This window comes from Psittacula echo, assembly GCF_963264785.1.
Source record: "Psittacula echo genome assembly, chromosome: 8".
Classification (NCBI taxonomy): Eukaryota; Metazoa; Chordata; class Aves; order Psittaciformes; family Psittacidae; genus Psittacula; species Psittacula echo.
The window spans coordinates 12,819,752-12,842,626 of NC_137744.1; the positions used below are offsets into that span (position 1 = coordinate 12,819,752).

At 39.6% G+C, this 22,875-nt stretch overlaps 1 protein-coding gene across 1 annotated transcript in view; it reads left to right on the forward strand.

Moving 5' to 3' along the window:
- AFF2 (ALF transcription elongation factor 2) overlaps positions 1-22,875 on the forward strand; it is a gene marked incomplete at both ends in the record, with an annotated part of 338,204 nt that overhangs the window by 292,537 nt on the left and 22,792 nt on the right. Inside the window, 6 exons of the mRNA XM_080624489.1 lie at positions 9,231-9,393; positions 9,923-10,942; positions 13,021-13,145; positions 19,123-19,357; positions 21,279-21,418; positions 21,971-22,034. Coding sequence (XP_080480615.1) covers positions 9,231-9,393; positions 9,923-10,942; positions 13,021-13,145; positions 19,123-19,357; positions 21,279-21,418; positions 21,971-22,034 — 1,747 coding nt within the window. The remainder of the gene's footprint in view (positions 1-9,230; positions 9,394-9,922; positions 10,943-13,020; positions 13,146-19,122; positions 19,358-21,278; positions 21,419-21,970; positions 22,035-22,875) is intronic.

Genomic DNA, 22,875 nt, shown 5'->3' on the forward strand with positions numbered 1-22,875 from the left:
AGTACCTTCTCTTTTTTTAATCCGCAAAGCAGTGTATTATGTAACTGGCAAAAAACAACAGCATTAAAAGAAGCTCACATTAGACAGAAATATAGAGAAGGTTTAGGTTTGCACTCCAAATGGAGTTTTCCACCCCATTTTAAAATCAACTGTGAGGAAGAAACTTATGTTTCAGCATTCAGCTGTCTTAATATTTTACTAGACAGGTTTCTCCTTGTTCAAAAAACAAGTCATGTGCTGAAGTACATCTTTATATCCATGAAGGGCTCTGGTGGTGTGCCATAAATTCATCATGTGCCTTTAGGAATACTTCTTTAAAAACTATTTCAGAGTAACTGGCCACTATTAATAATGATGGCTCCTTTTTACTGTTATGGCAGTAGCAGTCAAACTAAGTGTCTGCTTGTGGTTTTTGTTAGCATCTGTGTACTTCTGTGGCACAGGTTATTCTAACTTAAATCTGATGAATGTAAATATGCTTGGTGTCTCACAACACTATCTGTATTAAAAACAGGGAAGAAGTGCAGGAATTTAATTGTTTTGCCCATTAAATCCCAGAAAGACACAGGAATCAAACCAGTTTTCTGAAGTGTCAGACCAGTGCTGTAACCACAGGGTTGTCTTTCTTTGCAGAGGTGCAGTAGTCATGTCCATAGAGGTGGATAATTTGTGCCTTAATCATTTGAGTAGGTGCCTACAAGCCATGCCGTGCCACTAGACACACCAATCCTGCTGTGTCAGGCTTTGTTCTGTGTATAGTACAGGGAGATTGCTATACGTTTGTAGCAGCTGAAGATCATTTAGTAAAATATTGCCCATTTTTTTTCTGATTGTATTCAGTTTTTATCTCTGCCCCTTTCTCCATTGCTTGTTTTACTTGTCATGCTCCTACAGCCCCTACAGGTAGAGCAGTCTTGGGCCTTTTCTAAGTAGGGGTGGCTTTGACAGACTGCGGGGCTGTTTTCCCTTCTCTGGGTTGCAGACTCATGTTTGTGGTTCATCTTCTTTGCTCTGGAAGTGGTTATACTGCTGACCTGCTCCCAGCGGATTCCCCTAGAGGATATATCCTGAGGTGATGTTGTGACACTTGTACATAGTGCACAGGTGTGAATGACTGTACTTGTGCTGTAAAGCCCTGAAAAATCAGGATATGCCTTTTGGCACCCTTTCAAGCTCCAAGGTGTTGTCTTATATAGAGGAAGGAAAAAAAAATCCTACTTCCTCATGTTTTCTGACTGCTTGGTTGCTTGGGATAGTAAAATTAGCTTTCCTCGGATAGCAGATGAGACTGGAAATGTTGAGGAGTTGGAGGTGTCATGTGGATTCATCTGCACCAGCGTGTTTTGGTCCCATAGCTCCCAGTTCTCTTCCCACTGGGCTCTGTAAGCTGGATTCTGTTTTCAGTTAGAACTGAAGTAGAACTGAGTTAGAATGAGTAGGGTAGTTCATTTACAGCATTATGTATCAAAGTTTTTGCTGTACATGAATGAGAAAAAAAAAAAAAACAAAACAAAGAAACTTTGCTTTTAGAGGTTCACTTTGGGGTTTTTTTTATTATGATCACACTTGGACTTTCTGCTGAAATAAGTAAAATCAAACTGCAAATAAGTGACTTATTAAAAAATATTTTATGTTAACTTAAAACTAGGAACAGTAGAGGGGTGAGTATGTACTTCTAAACTTTCACAGAAGATTCACAAAGTGTACTGAAAGGTGCAGTATTCGCATTTTCTTTGTGGAAAATAAGTTCCTGTGTAACAATACTCATCTCTAACTTGATTCAGTGGGGCAATATTGATATAATAAAATGGTTCCATTTACATCAAATGAGGCCCTTTGGAGCTCACAGAAAGAGGTAGTATTCTTATTCTTCCAGATGCCAGACAAACAGTAGCACATCAGGGCATAGTACAAATAATGCACTCTGACACTTGAATCCATTCACTAAAATATTGTACATCAAAAAGTACATGCATTGCATTTCCTGAATAATACCATGCTCACAAAAGTGTTTCCAAACTCTGAGATGAGCAGGGTGATGCATGCACAAATCATGGGTACAATATTGCTTTTAATATGCAAAATCCCCTTCTCTTCCATGTCAAGTGTGTATAAGAATGCTGTGAAATTGGAAGGAGAGAGATTACCATACCAATAGTTCAAAAAGTTTCTTTGTGCACCATTAGTGATGTGCCGTTCAAACTCCTCCTCTGCTGTTTGTTTTTTATGAACAGTTTGATAAGGGAGTTTGATATGTGGCACCTTTTCTTTATGGCAGATGTGATAAAGAGTTAGAACTTACTGTAGCCCAGGGATAAAGCCTGGGAAAGGGTCAGAATAGGACAGTAGAAACAGTTCTGTGGTTTAAGTCACATTGCAGATGTATATACTCAGTTCCACCTAGGATTTGTGGCTAATGTAATTCTTTATTGGAAGGCTTTGACCTTGTTACGGATTCCTGGCAGCTTTTCCCCACTCTATTCATTACTAATGCAAGCTGTCAATCACTTTAGTTCTGCTTTGACATAGATTGTGGCTCATAGGAGTTAGTTCTGTCATTCTTTTTATTTCTTTCATCTTTGCTATCCTTTTTTATGGTCTTTAAAGCGGGAAGTATAAAAGGGTTATACATATATGAAAAAACTCTGTTTCAGTAACTCTATCAACCTTCTTATAAACAGTCTTTGATTAAAACAGTTACTTTTGAACACAGTAAAATGAGAATGTAGCTTTTTACATACAACATCTTGTAAATTACCCTCTCCCTCAAAATGAATCAGAACTCCCATTTGCATTACAGTGGTCAGGATTGATACGAGCAGATCAGCTGCCACATCCTGAATGACATATTAGAGAGGTTTTCCCTTTCCATGTGTTTTGACATGAGAGAGCCATCAGAAGTGATGTCTTACTATGTGTGCTAATGTTAGCTGAAGTAACAATTTCCACACCTTATTTCATTTCACTGACCTGGGTATGATAAATATTTTAAAAGGGCTCGATACAGGTTTTCAGTTCCTGTGTCAGCCCAGTCTCTGAAAGTTTAGATTTGAATTCTACCAGCCTGATGATAAGTAATTTAATACTAACCAATGGAAAGGCAGTGAAAATACCATTCAGAAAAATCCTTTTCTTTAAAAAGTAATCTAGTGGCAGTCATATGTAAGTTTGAAGATACAGATATAAAAATTCATTGTAAAAATGGCAGCTACTTTTCAAATCAGAAGAGAATATTACTTCCTCATAATGGTATAAGAATAGAAGGGAAATAAAACTTCGTTATTGAACAGTTATGGTATTAAATTCTGACACTAAATTTTAATCTGCTAGGTGCTGCTCTATTATTATCTGCTAGAATAATGAAGCAGCCTTTTTACACAGAATTCAGTAAGCCCAGTAACTCCTAGTAGTGCCGCTCAGGTTCATAGTTTTTCCTGTTTGTTCCTCTCTCTTATCTCAGAATAAAGTGTATTGAGTGGGAGAACAACAGTATCTGCTAAGAGTGAGCATTGCTGTCTACTGTGATAGATCCTGTAGTGTGGTTGTAGTGCACAAACGTCTTACTCAGAGCTGGGCACCCAATTTTCAGTGCCCTGTGCAATCAGAGTCTTTGTTCTGAGGAATCTGCATTTTAAATAGATGAGCTGGATTAAGGATAGGCACCATAGTTTCTCTGTTACTCAGCATGAACTGGTGCACAGATGTATTTTCTAAGACACAAAGCAAAATTCATCCAAGTCCCAGTCCAATGCCTCGATGGGAAGATCAACCACTCTGTCAAGTCTGGGGTCACTTTTCCAGCACAGACCTTCCCGTTTCCAGATTTCATTGATTGAATTTTCCCTAAAAATAGGCCTGTGCAGTAAAGCAACCTTTGTAGAGTGCTGCTTCATGTGGAAATACATTGCCAGCATTGATATACTGTTGACACACTGGTCAGTTACCATCTACAATTTCCCACTGCCCAGCAGTGCTCTGCTTTTTCCAAGTTTACATTTTGATTTCTGGGTAGAGCAGTGGAACAAGTGGCCAATTCATCATTACCCTAAAAAGGAAGGGTTGGAATGAATAAAGCTATTGTTGGAAGGCACCATCTATTTGCCAAATTCTCTTCACAGCAATTAACATGACTACATCTAATTGGTGAAAAGTTCAGGGACATAGCTAAGGAATTTTTGTTCCTTGGTGAGTTTTACTGCAGTAGGCTGAATTGCACAACTTTTCTTTGCATGTGTATTTACAGGGTAAAAAGCTTATTCTTTTTCTTATTAGAAGTTAATGAGTTTTAGTATTTCACATTATCTTCGTTGTAACTACCAGGTTTAATCTTGAAAATAAGTTATTACAACAGAGTAAATGATGTGTTGAAAATAATATAATAGCCTAGATGACAACAAGAAAGCGTAAGCTGCATGTTGGGCCTCCAGTTCTCTAGGCAGCATAATAATCCAAATATATAATAATGCCGTGTCTGCTTTAACTGGCTTTGGAAAAATAACCCATGAGTTTAAAACCAGACAAGCTGCAGGGTTACATTTAAATTTAGGTAGCTCACCGGTAGCAGTGAACGGCAGTGAAAACACGATGGTTGGTGTGTGTGATGAGCTTGATGCAGTCCCTTACCAGGAACCACCAGCAGACACCTGCAAGCCTTAGCTGCTCTGTAGTTAAGCCTTAGCTCAACAAGTGTTGAAAACCACTGGCAGGCACTGGTGATACTGGTGGTGTTCTGTCCTTCAAGACATTTCTCACTTTATACTTTGTGTCCATGCTGTACACAGTCGTGCTACCAGGCAGCAAAGGACAGGGGAGGTGCTGTGTGCTGCAAAAGCAGGAGGGAGATAGATGAAAGTGCTGCAGAAGAGCTTCCTTCCAAGTCACTTCTGAACATGCAGGTATCTTTCTGTCTGCTTCATTGTTTGATAGCAGAGAGGAGACCAGCTTACCAACCTGCAGGCAACTAGAGACATCATCACGATAGCCTTTGCAAAAGGAGGTCTGGTTTTCCTCCACCTACAGTGGTGGGTGTCACTCCAGTGTCTCTCATCTCCATGGCACAGGAGAAGCTGCTCTGGAGAGGGGTAAGCAGATACTGGTCCATCTGACCTGAGCGATGGGGATCCTTGCTACAAAGTCACAGGTATATTTTTCCTCCCAAATAGCACAGACATGGCAAGGACTCCAGGTCAGGGCAGAGCCTGTCTGACTGCCCTGCAGGACACTTCAACTGCTGAGCACAAGGCTTGGAAAATGAAGAGAACGAAAGGGTAGGAAACGGGTGTTTCCATTAACTTCAGAGAGGCCTTGGTCTTAGAGAATATGAGAGGCCCATACTGAGTATGAGGATGATTGTAATACCTCTCATGTTTGCTCTGGGTGTTTGGATTGCAAGCTCTTTGGCCCAAGGACTGTGTCTCATCATGTATTTACACAGATCCCAGCACAACGGGTCACTGGTCTCCGTAGGGGCCTGCAGTCTCAAGCGATAATAATGAACTGGCTTTCTTCTAAGTGTTATTTACCCAAACAATACTGTGTTCCATTGGGGAGCATTGTTTTTATTATTTTTTTTTTTCAGTTCAAATGAAATAAAAACATTGTCCACCCAGGCACTGAGGAACGACATGAGTGCTCATCTCCTGCTGGGAAATAAAAATTCAAGAGTTTCAAATAGCAGTGCTTCCTGCCCCCTTTAGTCACTTTGAGGACTTGTATCTGATGGTAAAATGCTTTAAATCCATTTTAAACCTTGTCCAGGCTGGCATTCCTTGTCTGGATCTTAGCAACACAACAAAGCTTCCTTTGAAAGTCTCTTAGAGAGGCAACCCCCACTTCATGTAGTTGATATGTATGTGAAGAAGTCCAATTTATTTGTATAACAGCTGCTTGAATGCACATTTTCAGAATCTATCTCATCATCTTTTATAACATGCGCTATAACTTTAAAGCTGAAGAAGTCTTTGGGAAGAGTGCAAACCAACCTGTTGTTTTGGACTAAAAGGTATATTTTATGTAATGAAAAAAAAATCAAAAGACAACCAGGAGTCTCTCCACTACACTCATGTTATTGGAAGCAAAGATTTAATTTTTTTCATGCACTTGCATGTGAAAGGTCTGTATATTTTCTTCTGTTCTGCTGAACAGCATTACTAGTTGATTGTGCATGTACCTATATGCAAGATCTCTCTTTAGTATGGGGAGATGCTAGGAAAGGCATTTTGGATCTTATCTGATTGTTTTGCAAACATGCAAACATAGTTACTCTCAACCCAAACTATATGATGAAAAGTTGAATGCTTCTACTTTAAAAATGAAGATCAGCAATGATGCCTTCAGCATGAAACCACCCAATGTAGCCAAGGCATAATTTTATTATCCTAGATGAAAGACAAATATGACCTCATTGTGTTTTGTATGAAAAACATTATTTTGAGTCTGTCTGGTTCCTGCAAGCTTGCTGAGCTGTGTTATTCAGTAATGTTTGGCATATGATAATTTTCTAAGGCTAGTGTGCGGAAAGAGAGAAAATAAGGCCAGGCTGGAGCTACCATCTATTTCCATGGTTTTTTTCTTGCCCTCTGAATTTTTTGTCAGACAGTTGCAGTCTGCTACAGTACAACTCCAGTTGTTTTGTGTAAGTGCCTCCCAGCTACAGTGTCATTTCTCTTCCAGAGTGCTAAAAGATATAGGTTGTGTTTAAAGGCTGGAAAGGTCTGGCCTTACCTGCTGGGACACTGGCTTTTCCTTCTTTGATCTATTATAAGCGGTGATATACTTTAAATCAGTTATCTTAATGAGAGCAAACTTGCCAGCACTGACAACAGAGCATTTTCTTAGGCAATCTGCACAGATGTGTAAGCAGCCTCACACACATCCCTCTGTACGGGGATTGCCTGGGCATAAACCACCACAGGCAAGGAGCTTTGTCACTGCAGGAGTCTGGCGCAAGTTTATGTGCCCAGCTACAAAGATGCTTCAACTCTGTGCAGGAACCAGGCTCATCATCCCCCTGTCTTGACAGCCAGCTCCCTGCTAGGGTAGTGAGAACTGGAGTTTCCAGCAAGGGTGAAGCATTAATATTGTCTTGTTCACCTCTAGTTGAAGTGAAATAGATGAAGAAAATAGATGAAGCTCACAGATTTAGGGAAAAAGTAATTTCTAGATTGCAGCTTTATCCGTCTGATAATTCCATAACTAACATTTTTTTCAAGGCTGATGTTTCATTTTGGTATTTTAGAGTAGAATTGCCACATTTGCCTCCTCAGCTTTGGAACCCTTGAAGTTTTTTCTATTTTTTCTCTTCTTTTTCTTTCTTCTTGGAAACAGTTGTAATGAAGTAGGAAAACTTGGGTTTCATCTGCTTTAAGTGTTTTCTAAATAGAAAATATAAGGCCAAAACCACAAGATATTGAAATGAAAAGCAAAATCCCCTACAAACACATTTACTTGTTTCATTTTTCACTGAAAAAAAAGTCTTTTGCTACACTTTCTTGAGCTTCACTGAAAAGGAGGGATAAAGAAAGAAAAACAAATGTGAAAATAGTTTCCAAAAATAGTGACTTTAAATACAAAGTGCAAAATTTACCTTTTAATTCAGCAGTGATTTGTTCTCCATGATAGTTTTGGAAATGCCAATGTTTTTAAAAGCATCTCTTTCATTTACCTGTTATTTCCAGTTGAAATTTGTAAAGTAGCTCTACTTGAATGAGTTGACTGAAGAGCCTCTAGAAGAAGGAGGGGTGGGAGGAGGGGAGGAAGTATATGCACTTAATGAGCAACAAAGTTAGTGATCTGTAGGAATTACCCAAGTGAGTAATTTTGTTTCATTAATGCACCCTAAAGCACCAAGCTGTTTTGTCAATGGGCACTGCAGGGCCATTGCAGTGCTCAAAGAGACAGTTATGTTGCCAACCACAGTGTAAGGGATAGGTTTACCAACAAGGAGGAAGAGAGAAAGTAGCTTAGCATAAGAAGAAAATTAAAGACCATCTATTATTGTCACTGAAGCCAATGGCAATACCTGTAAAAACTCTAGCAGAGCAGGTCACATGTAGTTTTTCTGACTTTTCCAACTTTCAGTTTCTTGGTTAGTGTGGTTTCTTAAGAAGGCATCATGATGCACATGGCAGCTCAGTTTGAAAGGGGAAGTAGGGTGTGTACCTGGCTTACTTGAATCATTCTTGGAGGAAGTAAAAAGGCAGATAGCAGGAATGAAGGCAAAGCTGTATTATAACTTCTGGGCATCTCAGAATCGCTCAATATGGGACACACACAGCATATGATATATTAAGGTGAAGTATTGAATATCCATAAAGGAGTACTAGCAAGTGGTGTCAATTTTCACACACTTTGCTTTGTCAGCTTCACAAATTTAAAATCAATCATCAAAAAGTCCCGGAATAGATCAGCTGAAGAGACATAAAACCTTATGGTTATCTCCCTGAGAAAAAAGTTGAAATTAAAGGTGAGTTTATAAAGACTCAGATGGCAGAATTTGTAGTGCTTAAAACGGGGATCATCCAACCTCTCAGTTTAGAAATAAATGCTGAGGAAAGACAATGACACCCAGTGCATTGCTAATAAATACATCCTGGAGGACAGTTGAACATGCAGAAAAATAGATTTCACAGAGAGGCTTATTTTCAGCATGAATGCCATTTTCTCACTGCATTATCATAAACATGAGAGAAAAAACAGCTATAAATAAAAAATTCTTGGGCAGTCCCTACAGACTTGTCAAAAATATGTAGGTTTTGTACGCTGCAGTGTAAAAGTATTCATTAAAATTAATTTTTAAAATGCCCCATCCAATATTAGTTGCCTGATGTCCTTCCTTTGATCATAAATTATAAATGAACCAGCAAAAAATGAAGAAACCGTGATTCCATTAATGAATTATTGAAGTGTGATTGTTAGTATTTGCAGTCACTGGGCTAATAAGCTCAGGCTTGTGACACTGAAGTGTTTCTCATTTAAAGGTGATGGTGATGGTGATGTGATTAACACCATTATCAGTATGTCCCGTGAAGCATAAACCCAATGGGCTCCTTTGGTGCTTATGCTGGAGCTTTCACTGGGTCTGTATTGATTCAGAGGAAACTCCAGGAACAAGGGGGGAGTTGACACAGCAGAAAGTCAGTGTGAACTGGGTTCACTGAGTAGCTCCCCCCAAGGCGACACTTTAAAAAAGACAAGCAGCATACTGACACGAGAGGCTCTTCTCCCCACAGCAGCCTGCCCGTGCCAGCAGCACACACAACCGGCTTGGCCCATTCCAGTGGCGGCTCCGGGAGCTCCAGTGAGTCCGAGAGCAGCTCCGAGTCTGACTCTGACAGCGAGAGCAGCTCCAGTGACAGCGAGTGCAACGAGGAGTCACGCAGTGCCACGCCAGAGGTAAAGCCACACTCCACTCCTCCACAGTGGGTGCTTGGAGGGGGAAGCGTGGAAGAGAGTGAAATCCTGGTCCCTGATAGGAGATGTTGGAGTTCTCTGCTGTTTGATGCTGTTGACTTTTTTCTCACTTCACAGTTTTACATGTATGACCCACATACTCATTCTAGCTTTTGGAAGAATCCTTCTGGCCTACATTTGAATTGTTTGAAAGAAATATTTAGATTTTTGCCAGTAGCTAGAAAAGATTTTATTGACACAGTGTTCAGCTGGGACTAAGGGAAGGCAACATGACAAAAGTATGTCTTCAGGGACCAGCTAAACTTTTTAGTTGTATTAAATTTCTCCAGGGTCACATTGTAAACCAGATAAGGAAGCCTAATTAACCATAAATACTCCATAAATACTCCCATAAAACTAGCAGTCACCACTAGTTGACTGAAATAAAAGGGTACGTTAAAAACATTCTCTTTTAAAGGGAAAAGCGTTGCTTCTGTGTGAAGATAGTTCCTTGTTGTTCTTCCATCTGCAGCCTGAACCCCCCTCAACAAACAAATGGCAGCTGGATAAATGGCTAAATAAAGTGAACCCCCACAACAAGACCATCATCAACAATCAAAATGAGCCTCACAGTGAGACCAGCTCCCAGACTCAGAGCAACCAGCAGGCCGAAGGGCCTAACAAAGGGAAACTCAACAGCAGCCTGCCCCCGACCGATTCCAAAGACCGGGCGATCCTTAATCCCATCCGAGAGAAAGCCAAACCACGGGTTGCCCAGAAAACCCCAGAGGCAAAAAGCTCCAAGCAGAAGTCACCAGCTCATAATGAGCCAACTTCACAAAGGACTACTGGGAAAAAGCAACCCAAAAAGGTAGAAAGGACTTCCAGTGTAGAAGAGTATAACTGGCCCAAACCAAATAATACCAGCAACACTCCCAAAGAAAAAGACACACAGGAACCCCCCGAGCAGCCAAAGGTTCGAACTAAAGCAGCAGTCGGAAAGACTGCTCCAAGGAAAGAACCACGAACTAGCACAGGTCTCACTTCAGAGAAGAAGAAGTACAGAGGCCCCAGCAAAATTGTCCCCAAATCCCGGGAATTCATTGAAACGGATTCATCTACTTCTGACTCAAACACTGACCAGGAGGAGAGCTTGCAGGCTAAGGTATTGCCAGCTTGCCCTGGCTCTGCCAGTGGTGTCAAAGTGAAGGACTCTGGCAGTAACATCCTCAGCGTAAGTAGTTTAACTAGCAATGGCAGCAACACATCCATTGACCAGACCAGCAATGACCTAGAAGAGCAGCTCTTTTCTCCTATTCCAATCGTACAAAATGAACTTCTGTCCCCTCTGAGAGAATATGAAGAACTCAAATCTCTGTGGGTGAAAATAGACCTTAGTTTACTCTCTAGGATACCTGGACAAGAGCCTTTTGAGACCACATCTGTGAAAAGTGAACCAAGAGAGGCAAATGTGAAACACAGGCGACCATCTCGGGAGTCTCCTACCCCAGCACCTGAAAAACCACCCACAAAATCCAAAAGGAAACACAAGGTAAGTAATTTTCACTGTCTGGAGGAAAACACTGAATTTGTATGCATCCTTGATGTCAGGATCAATCTCTGATTCCTCACTGCACCTGCAGCAGGGCTGTAAGGAGGCCTCATAACACTAAGGCTTCATTGTTTTTACAAAGAACATACATTTACAAGTGCATTACTGCAAATTAACATCAGAAACTAGTAAAAACCAAACTCCAGCTGACAAAATCAATGAGCAATGTATTTTTTTGACATTGGTCTTACAAGCTTTTTCACTGTATTTGCTCACTTACCCATTAATTTCTAGTGTTCTCTAATCTGCAGAAGGATTCCCAATGACAAGTTCATATTACTACGGGTTCAGCCATACTCAGAAAATGTGACTTCTATTTGGAAGGCAGGATTTTATTGTCTTCAGAATTAAGGCATTTTCACCACTGGCTTAAATAGGCATAGCTTCATTAAAGTCAATGGAGTGGTGCTTGCTTATGCTCCTGGTGAATTTAGTCTGTATTGTTTTGCTGTATAAACAAATGTGATTCATAGAAATATAATTTGCTTAACTAGCTGCTTTCTCTACATAGCTACCTGAGAAAGCAAATATATTTTGACTTAAGGCGTTATGTTTTATCATGTGTTTTGTGTTATTTGTGCTCAAGGGTATCCTATCTTGTGGGGTATGACAGTGCACTTCAAACTAAATGTGTTTTCGGAAAAAAACCGTGAAGTTTTATATCATAAATGAATTTTTGTAGTCAGTTTTTCCAGCTGGAATGGTTGTGCTCTGGTCTGTCTGTGAGAAGTCATCATAGCATGGGGTTTTTATACCCCAGATTTTATAAATGATTGTGAATGTGACTTCAGGTGACTGTTGTAGTGGACTTCTTGAAATCCTGAGTTTGAGCAGTCCAGTGGTACGAGAGAGTTAACTAAACAAAGACAGACAATGCCAGGCAGACACAGGGTCTGCACCCCTGCCTACATGAGTCACTGCACTGGCTCCTTCCCTGTTGAATTAAGTGGAAATAATCACATGAGTAAACTCAGCAGGTTTTTATTCAATTTATATTCTAGCTGTACACTAAAGGCAGATATGTAAGAAAGAAGGAGGAAAGAAGAGAAAAGGGATGTATAAATGTCCATGATTACGTGTATGTATAAGTACACCAGGGTGCATACTAATTATGCAAAAAACCTTCTTGCTAGGTACGTTAGTGGAGTGTCAGTATGATGGAGACAGAATCTTGGCTAATATTGGCAACTAAACTGAGGGCTCCCAGGAAAAATAACATGGTCATGAAAAATGGAACCTCATAATTTGAATCAGAAAGTAAAAAAATGAGGAATCTCACTCTGGGACTGTGCAAACATAAGTTACCCTCTGGAACAGCCTATTCAGTTGCTGTGTGATTGTTCCCAAGGGGAAACAAGCCAATTAGGATGACTTGAGGGTATATCAGCAGTGAAAACAGGGTAGGGAGAGCCTGATTTCGGTTTCTAAATCATGCTATTAAAAGATTTATTTTAGCCATCTACTAGAGGGCTCAAAGGCTGACATGAAGGTTCCAGTGACAGAGCAGTAATCAGCTTTGCTTGTATCATCCTAGTTCAGGCACAGAAGTCATGCATCAGGGAATCTTTCAAAGCAAATTTTAAACCAGCTGTCGCTGTTAATGACTACCTCAGCTCAGTACTCCAGTCTTCTAGTCCTGTGAGGAATACTTACTCAGAGAAGTTTTCCTATCAACTTCTATTAAGTCAATGAGTAAAAGCTATTTACTTGAGTAAGATTTGGTGCTATCACGTCATTCCATATGAATTATTAATTACATTCCAGTGCACTACAAAAGATAACGACAGCACATGAGGCGTTTTGTTGCCTAATTATCTGGCTGTGTCATTTGTTATATAACTTCGTGTTTCATGTTTGGAGCACATTTAGCCCTGATTTCAGGTGACTTTCCCTTCTCTTAGACCAATATTTTAACTGCTGCTACTGTAAAGGAAATACACTGAGATTCCTGAGCTCTTCTTCAGAGCAAGTGAAACTGTGCATGCTGGATCTTTCAAATTCTACCCTTTTCATTAAAGCAGACAGAAAGCCTGGATACCTTTGTTGAAAGCAAGAAACAGCGCCTGGAGGACTCTTCAGCTTCATGCCTACTCCCACCTTGTATCTCTCCAATACCGAATCACAGATTAACCAGCACTAAAGAGTAAGTTGGGGTTTTTTACAAATAACATTCATGAGGGATTTCATGGTACTGTTCTACAAATGTCTCTGCTGTAGACCCAGGTGTGTTTTACAGCCCATAAGCGTACGTGACCCAGCATTGCTATTCCCATCATTCAGGAAGAGGTTCCATGTGGTTTTGGATGATATTCATTCATCCTTCTGATGGACCACAGGCATTCAGAGTGCCACCGCAATCCTGGTGTGCTCTTTTACCCCCATAATATGTCTTTTCAATGTTCTTTATTGCCCCCATCATCCTTAACCCCTATGGCCAGAGAATCCTACTAAAAGTGGACTTTATTTGATTGCCTGGAATTCATTTGTTTTAAATTGTTTTCATAAGAGACAGTTCTCTGTTTTATTGAAAAAAATAGTGACTTTGCCATTCACTTCAGCGGCTCTTATTCTTTAACTGCGTGTACAGCCATGCCAGGGGTGACCAACCTTAATGTTTCAGACATATGTCCTTTGTATTTGATTACAGACATGTAATCAAATACTTTGTGCCTTTCAGAATGTCTTTGAGAGATGGCTATAATGCTTTAGCAAACAGGTGCCACATAAATAATGATTCTGATTAGTATAATCACAAGATTAACATTCTATAAATAACCAAAGAGTTCAATTCCCTTCTGTCATCAATTCTGTGCTTTTACAGTTTTGAGACGAGGCATTTCTTTCTGCTGGGATCAAACCCTCAATGTACTTCTGAAAACAATTTGAGTGTAGTAGTATTTAAATTTAGATAAACTTCAAAGATTGTTTATGAAATAGCATACAAATTTTAAAACCCATAAAGAAGGTTGAGCATCATTTTATTTATCCTGGTATATAAATACTAAGGACTAACTTAAGTCCTTGAGCTAAGCCCTCATTCTACCACTGAGAAAGTCAGTTGGAGTCTGAAAAAGGCAGATGAGTTGAAACTTACAGCGTGTTCTGTAAGATGTTGCACATTTGCTAAACATCATGATGGGTGTTGCCTGATTGTCATTGCTAGAAATACAATAAGCAGAGATATATTGCTGGGGGAATCAAGGATTATCCATCCCCAACACCTCCACAATCCATTAAAAAAATCCTTCTACTCTTGTCTCCAACAAGCCCTAAGGATCCACCCCCAACCTGATGTTTCTTAATTTGAGCTTGTTTTCCAGGTCATTAATTTGATTCCTTGGAGCTTGGTATTCTCTGATAAATATAATTGTGTCCATCAATAGTTATTTCCATATGCCAGCTTTTCTTCTTGTCTGCCTCAAGTTTTTAAACAAAAATTTCTGACTTCTTTTCCACTGCAGTGATTGAGCCCTGGATCACACTGCATTTGTTATTAGTGTTTTCTGAGTTCACTTGAAACAAATGCAATATTGTTTGATAATTCAGGTCTTCAACTCCCAGGGATGTGCAACTGAATATAGATCAACATATTTCCCAGAAGATTAGGGAGCTGGCTGAACTGTGTGGTGACAAATTTCTGGAGAGCCCCAGATTGTTTTTAGGTAGTCAGGAGTGGTTCTGTTCCTCAGAGGGTTAGGTAGAGTTTTAAGGGGAGGCAGAAGAAAGGGGAAGCTGAAAGTATGCTCTTCAAGGGCATGGGGGATAATAACACTTCAGTGGTAAGAGGTTGAAAGACAGGCTTTGCCATTTTCTTCTTTATTCCCAAAGGTTTTACATTTCTTTCAAAACTCCTAAATCTCTATGTAAGAACTTTGAGAAATCAGGGTGATTCGGCCACGGGCGTGATGGTGATGTTCATCCATTAAGAAGGTGGTATGTCCCATGGTGGATATTCCCACTTGGGAGGACCCTTAAGTCTCTCGTGTTAGAACTTCATCCATGTGCCAACAAGCCAAGTTCCCCAAGGCAGCCTTGAGAGACTTTCATTGGGGTTTTTATAGATAGAAGAGTCTTTTGACAGGAAGACTGTGACCTCTAGGCTGAAATTTGGAGGCATTCAGGAGTCTGCAGGAATTGGTGAAAGACAGCCCCCTTTCACTGTGCCTCTGCAGCTCTCACTAGCTCCCTGTCCATGGTTTAGACATTTTAATACATCTCCTCATAATCTCTCCCTAAATATATGTGCTCGTAAAGCAAGCAAAGATGCACAATTAATTTTAAAGGGTTACGTATCTAATACGGACAGTTATATGCCTGATTTCCACAAGTTTCTATGGCCACATATACAGTTTGAGTGTAGAAGTTTCAAATGGTCAATTATGAACTTAAAAGCTGTTCACACAAGCTAAGAGCTGGTTTATATTATGTTGTCATTTCATAAGCAACTGGTTATCTCTCTATTCCTTCCCTCACACACTCTGGGGCTGATGCCTTTGCTTAAATCTGACATGACACAATTATTCAAACAAATGCTACTGTATTTTCCTTCTTTCTGATATTTCATAGCAAGTCAAGGAATAAATGATACTCTGTTTTATCCAAGTAGTTCAAGCTGAAACGCTGCTGTGAAGCTGGATTTTGGTCAGGTCAGCTGCTCACTTTGCAGCAGAGGATTATTTATGTATTTACCTGCTTGCCAGAGCAATTTTAATTTAAGCATTAATTTTACGTGCTGCTGAATACCCTTTTTATTTGAATACCTGATTGGTAGACCCAGTCCAGAGCACTGTTAGCCAATGTTTAGCAGCTTGTAACAATGCATAGAGTTATTTGCTGATGCAGGATGTCTGAATTTCAAACTGGACTCATACCAGTGAGACATGCTTGCTGTCTAGCAGGCACACTGGAAATCTGTCTGAGGTAAGCATTTCAGCCTGGTTTTCAACATGTCCTGTTCCTGTTTGTTTGACCTGTAGTTAAAGATGCACCTATACTTGGCAGCATGTATTAGCCGATCTTTTGGGTAGTCACAACCATCTGTATGCAGCATTTCATTGTAGACAGAGAGAGCTGAGGCAAAGAAAAACCAAGTGATTGGTATAGACAATGGTTTTGTGTCACTAATAAGCCAGAGATACCACTGAATACAAGGAGTGCATAAAGAAAAGGCAAAGAAAAGCAGCTTGAAATGTGAGAGGAAATGGAAATTTTTCTCTCTCCTTCACACAGTGACCTCGTGTTGCCTGCTTGTTTTCTGCCCCAAAAGAAACCAGGTTGGAAAAAAAAAGCAAATGGGGATCCTTTTTGGTTTTTGATAATTGGCCTTTTCAGTCACAAAAACTAAACCCTGCAGCCACAAGGCCATCAGTTCTGCTTGTATTTTTCCTTAAACTTTTATTGTGTTTCTCCCTAGATTTTACGTATAATTTAACTAACAATCATGTCAGCAAATTAAACCATTGAGTCTCGGTAATTATTGCAATAAATTCATTCAAAATTAGGGATTACTGCAATCAAAGACCAGTTTCTTAGGCCATTAACAGCCCAAAGCAAAGTGACAATCTGGTTTACTGCTGGTAACAACCTATTTCATGGAGGTTATTGTTAACATAAATGCTTGGCGTAAATCTTAGGAAGGTAACATTGCTAAATAAATTATCGGCTTACTTCCTTCAAAAACTCATAGGGTTAAGCAAGCAACAGGGAAAAGAAGAAAAGAAAGAAAACCAAAATAAATAGAATTATAACCATAAAGTATTGGTGGTTTGAGTTCTATAGAAAAAAAATATCCTCAAGTTCATTTTCTTTTGTGGTTAAGTCTTCCCATTCACAGAATGACATGTGTGCCAGAGCTGAGGAGCTGCACCTGTATGTTGGTTTCCCCTCTTATATTTAAGCCCAGAGATGCAGATAACTGGTGAAGTTTTAAGTCATGGTACCTACAGCCACCTTAAGTTTTTCTGATACTACTCTCATGATGCCTCCACTTCTGTGTACAGCTGAGCAATGTTGCTTCAGTTAGTTTACATATGCCTTAAATTTCCCTGTGCAGTTGTAGACTGTGTGCAAGCAAGAGTCCTGCATTAGCCCTGGAAATATCCATGGGTGTGCTGAGGAACCTCACTAGTGGCGCAGAGTCAGATCCTGAAGGGGCCTTGGCCAATAGCGCAAGTTTTTCTTCAGATGCTTTTGAGATCTGCCAGACGTGGTTGCTCTTCACTTTGCAAATCTGTACCGGAGAAAGGAGACTTCCACACACCTCCATGCACAGGGGCACGGAGAACTGCTTTGCTGTCTGCTCCCACCTGTATGTGCATATTCAGGATTCCCTGTGTAGGACACTCATTTGTGAGGCAGCAGGTTTGGATTCTGCTCCTGGGTATTTCATTAACTGTGTCTGCTCTGCCTCTGCACAATCCAGTAACGTGCATGCTTTCTTGGGCATGCCCTCCTTTGGAAAACTTTCCTCTGGAAGAAGTTCAGTGTTATTGTGCTATAGCTGTGGTAAATATGTCTGAGTTCCAAAATGCCTTTTGGGGGTCAGAAAGCTAACAGATGGGGCTGCAAGTGAGAACTTTTTGGAGGCTGTTGCAGGTCCACATGCACATAAAATCAGTCTCCTCAAAGAACTGAAGTCTCTTCCAATCTGGTTGCTTTCCTTTGATCAGGACCATGTGTTTTCTGAGCGGGACAGGATCCGTGCCAGTCCTACTGTAAGGCAACATGAATTTCTGTGCTTATTTGATTCCTTTAGTCTGAAGATCTTTAATATCAGAATTTCAAATCAGATACTTTTAACTCTGCTGCATTCCAAATAGTTTTGATTAGAAGAGATATAAAACCTGAAACATGGGGAGCTTGTTTGATTTTACAGATAAGCTAAAATAGTCTTCTGTCACCAGATTTTGTATCATATTTTTATATTCCCCAAATGACCAAATGGGAATGACCAAAGTAAATGCGGATCCTGATACTGTTGGCAAAACTGCGAAAGAAGCCAAGCTGGAATAAGAGCTCCAGAATGAGGAGTAAGGAAGCTTGGCTTGCCTTCCCCTCTTTCCCTGGTTACTTTAAGGCAAAGTAGATGTGTAATTCCTGACACTGACTGAAAGTGACTGGGAAGGAAACAGAAATTCTTTGTGACTTAATTTGTTATTGAAATTTTGGTCAATAATCATGAAAAGTAAATGACCGTGTAGCACAATATTAGATGTCTAACAAGAGATTAAAATTCAGGTTATCTTTATTGACTGAGCTGGGACAGTACCTAGAATAAAAATCTATGAGTAGATTAACATGTTAAACAGCAGGGTGTTGAGTTCTGTTTTTATCCTTTTTGATGGATTTGAGAGGAGAAAGGTCTATGAGATTTTTTTGGTTTTACTGTGTATCACAGCTGCTACTTCTAGCCAGCTAACAATTTCTGTACATAAAACAGACAATAGATTATCATATTACTTGAGCTTTCATGTCAAAACCACATTCATTTTCTGAATCACGTTCAATTCATCAACCAATATTTGCTCAAGGGCTTTTGCCAGCTACAGTGTATCATTTTAATATAGTGTTGAACATCAGTTTTATTTTAGAGGTCAAATAATTGTTATCTTGTTATCTTGTTATTGTTATGGTTATCATTTTGTAGTTGTTATAAATTATTTTTTTTGTCACGTGCCATGTGCTGTTATGCTTTTTTGCAGAGGTTGCTTATGTGGGCCCTAATCCACCTCTTAAGAAGATGCGGAATGTTAAACACATAAATAGTCATACTTGATGTCAAAGGAACTAACCCCATACATAAAACTTTACAGCATTTTGCTGAGTCAGAAAGTCTGTGACCTCTTAAATGAAGACTGACTCAAATTAGCATTTAAATTGAGTGCAATTTATACTAATGCACTGGAAGTTGTCCTCCAAAGCAAGAGGTTTCTGCAGCCATTGAAAAGGCAGAGGTAGCTCTTCTGTTTTCCCTGCCTGTTCCCTTTTGGCTTAGTTCCTAGGACATGGGGAATGCAGGACATATTTGAGGATGGAGCTGGCTTTTCAGTAAATATAATCCTGGTGCTATGGAGGATTAACCAAGGTTCTTGAAATGCAACTGGTTTTTATCTGTGTCCCAGGAGCAGCGGTAACTCAGTGAAAAAGGTGGCAAAGAAAAGAGAAGAGAAGCTGTTCCCTCCTCCGTTATCCCCACTCTTGGACGAGCCTGTGCACCGGCAGCACAGCAGTGACAACAGCTCCTTCAGCCAAGAGACCAACATCACAAACACCTCTCAGACCAGCAGCTCTTCCTCCTCTGTTTCTAAACACAGAAAGAATGAAAATAAATCTTCTTCTAACTCCAAAGGAATCTGTGTAAGTAACTGACCTCAATTGCTGGTAGTGAACAAGATAAAATTAACTTAGCTTTGTTCTGTTTGATTTTTTCTTCCCCCTCAGTATCTATTTTTAAATGCTTATGTAGCCCCACTCAAGATCAACGATGAGTGGATCTTTGCAGAGCTGGGCATAAGCAACTCTTGTAAGTTCCATTTTCAGGTCACCATCAGGCATTTACTTGGCATTGTGTATTGGTCCCAGAGCCTCAGAGGAGAGCTTTGCAGCCACCAGCTAGCTGCAATTAGTCCCTTAGATCTATAGCTACAACACACACTCTTCAAAAAAAAAGCTTCAAGAATTTTGGTACCCATCACTTGAATAATTTCCCCAAATTCTCACCCAGAATTAAGTACTGTAGTTATACTGAATATTGTGGACTAAACTAAACAATAAAAATTTAACAAAAAACTACCTGTCCATAGCACACTCAACATGGAAATACCTTGTCTCAGGTTTGCAGGCTCCCAGCTTCCAGCAGTTAGGTTTATTTACATCTAATCTCCATGAATTATGTGTACAAGCTTTCAGATACCATGTAAATAGTTGGGGTTTTCACCAAAAAAAACCCACACCATCATTCTGTTAGGGCCATCTCCTGGTCAAAGTTTTTAATATAGGCAATTCTTGCTTGCTTGCTTTTCACCAGATTCAGATGATTTTTTTACTGAAAATACATGAAAAAGAGCCAAGCCTAGAAACTGCATAGCATATTCACTAAAAAAAAAAGTAAAGTTTCACATCTGTTTGTGATCTGTTTGTAACCCCTTTTAGGTTAAACAGGGAAACTTGAGGGTTTGGGCCCATTTTAAATAAACTCTCGTGAGTTTCAAACATATCATTTAGTATCAAACTGTATCTTGTCAAATTTAAAAGACAAGAGAAAATTCTGCCACAGAAAAGGATGTGCATAGCCCCGTTTTTCACAGTTCAACGCTTTGTGAGAGGTTGTTACCCTGCACTGTAATAGTAAAACTCACAACTTGCATTCAATCGTAGGTGACAAATCACTTCACCTTGTTCATTCATCCCTGTTGCTTTCTGATATCATTGTGTCACTTCAAGCTGCGAGACTAATACACATGCCTTCAACTGAAATAAATGCCAAAATGAACTGCATATGTCAGCAAATAAACAATGCTATGTAAACAGCAGGGCCAGTTCCTCTTGCTCCCAGCATCTCTAGTCAGATTTATCCTTGGTTTATCTGTTAACCTGATATATGCCATATTTGTCTTCTAAAATATGTTAGACTTCTTTTCCTAGTTCATTGGTTCATCTGTAATTTAGTTTATCTGGCTGTGGACCTAGCTTGCAAGTTGCAGTTGCCTGATTTAAATGTTTCAGTTATGCTTCTGGTTTTAATCAGTGCAAAGTCACACTCCTGACTTCTGCTTTCCATTCTTCTCTCTGTTCTGTGCAGCAAGGGTGAGGAAACCACTTCTTGCTGAAATCTAAGCAGACTTTTCAGACACTTTACAGTTAGCTAATAATAATATAGAAAAATAGTTGCATTAGTGTGATACTCCTTGAATGAAGTTGAGTTTACATCCAGCCCTTCTGCACTGAATTTCCTCACCGTTGCTTTCAGCAGTGTTTCTAGTCAGTAACACTGTGGTATCTGGGCTGGCTTCATCTAGTAGTGTAAGTTAATGAGTTCAAGTGATGGGTCAGAGGTAGAGTCGTATTGCCTAATTAATCTAATAGGCTTATGTTATAAAGGATAGAAGCGTGGTTTTGTGGGGTAACCTGGATGTGTTGGGTATATACAAGTGATAATTTCTGCCTTAGTCTTTTGTTTGGTTTGTTTATTTTCCTGAGGGACGGATGTGAGCACTTCCATTGTTGGAAGCTGTTTGCTTGAACTATCAAGAGTTAGTAACACTCGTTTTTGATCTAGGAGGAAGAATCTCACAATACACCAACAGCCAACCCTCTTCTTGACACCAGCCACCTAGAAACAGATATCTGGTCTGCAATGCCAACACTTTCCAACGGGAATTCTGAGTCCAGAAGACCCAAAATAACATTTGATGATGTGTAAGTATTATTTGCTCTCTGTGCTAGCTGTATGTTATGTAGCTAGGATTTTTGTGCAAGCAGAGGTCCCAGTGAAAGAGATTATCTTTGATCATAACACTAGCATTGGGCACCTGTGTGGATAGTGCTGCACAAAGGCACACACAGTTTTAATCTTTACAAATGAACTATTGTCACTGATTAATGAAGACTCAGTTGATAAATGTTTCTAGATCATGAATGTTGGTTCACGATATTTTTTTTTTTTTATTTTAGCTCCGCTAATGGAAACTTTTTATACTTAACTAATTTAAAATATTCTTCCTTTTCGTCTGTTCAGCAAACATTAGTGGGTCCTTTGGGTAGTCAGTTTCTGCAGCTAGTTATTTTACATTCTGGTTGCCCATCATATCTTTGCATACAGCAGCGTTAGATTAATACCGGGTTAAAATGTAGAGCTAAGTGGGTGTATATGTTGAAATTGCTCTTGGAAGCAGTCAGCAATTTTGTCAAACAATGTTTGTCCAACTGTATGAAAACAAAGACTTGAAATAATTGATTTTGTCTGTTTAGGCTTCACAATGCGGATTATTACATGCAGGAGGCTAAGAAGCTAAAGCATAAAGCAGATGCATTGGTAGGTTACCACGGGAGATTTTTGTCTCTTTCCACTATGAAACTGGGTGTTACGAAAATGTCCATTCTGAATGTCATCTAAAGTCTCAGAAACCAAGAGGAACCCTGCTATTGGCTAAAGTATGCTTCAGATTGTGCTCCATAAATACACTGTCCACAGCAAGTCAAACCCTGAGCACCATTCCTAGCCTTTAACAATTCATTCCCCCAAAAAAAGAAGCTCCTTACAATAGTCAGTATCTCTTCTGAGGTGCAACAGTCATGCTGTTTATTAAGGATGTAAGATAATTTCATGAAAGATAATGTGTATTTGAAATTTGGTTTCCTATTCACTTTGTGCCTAAACCAAAAGTGCTGAAATATTCCATTACAGAAAGTTAAGCCGATCACCCTCCACCCCATTATCTTGTGGTAAAACTGTTTGATATTTCCAATCCAATTGTTTAAAATTTGCAACAATTGATTTTTAAATAGTACATTCATTTTTATTGCATGCTTTTAGGCTGGTAAATAAAGACAGCACACTACTTCCCAAAAAATTTTGCAATGAGGTAGTTCAGTGCTGGGAAAGCTTTTCATCTCATTTTACCCCAAATGAAATTCCAGTAAGATTGACCTAATTTTGCAAAGTGTTTTGATTTTGATAAAACTACTTAATCTGGCAGACTATCATACCTTGTTCAGTGCAAGCGATTGCTAGCACTGAAGTGCCTTTAATAGCCATTTGCTTTGTAGGTAAAGACTTTGCTCCTGTATGCTACATAGAGTACAGGACAGCAGCTCATTTAGGCAGGCTTAGTGGAACTTGACTCCTCTATTTATTTAAAGTAAAGTGTCCAAAA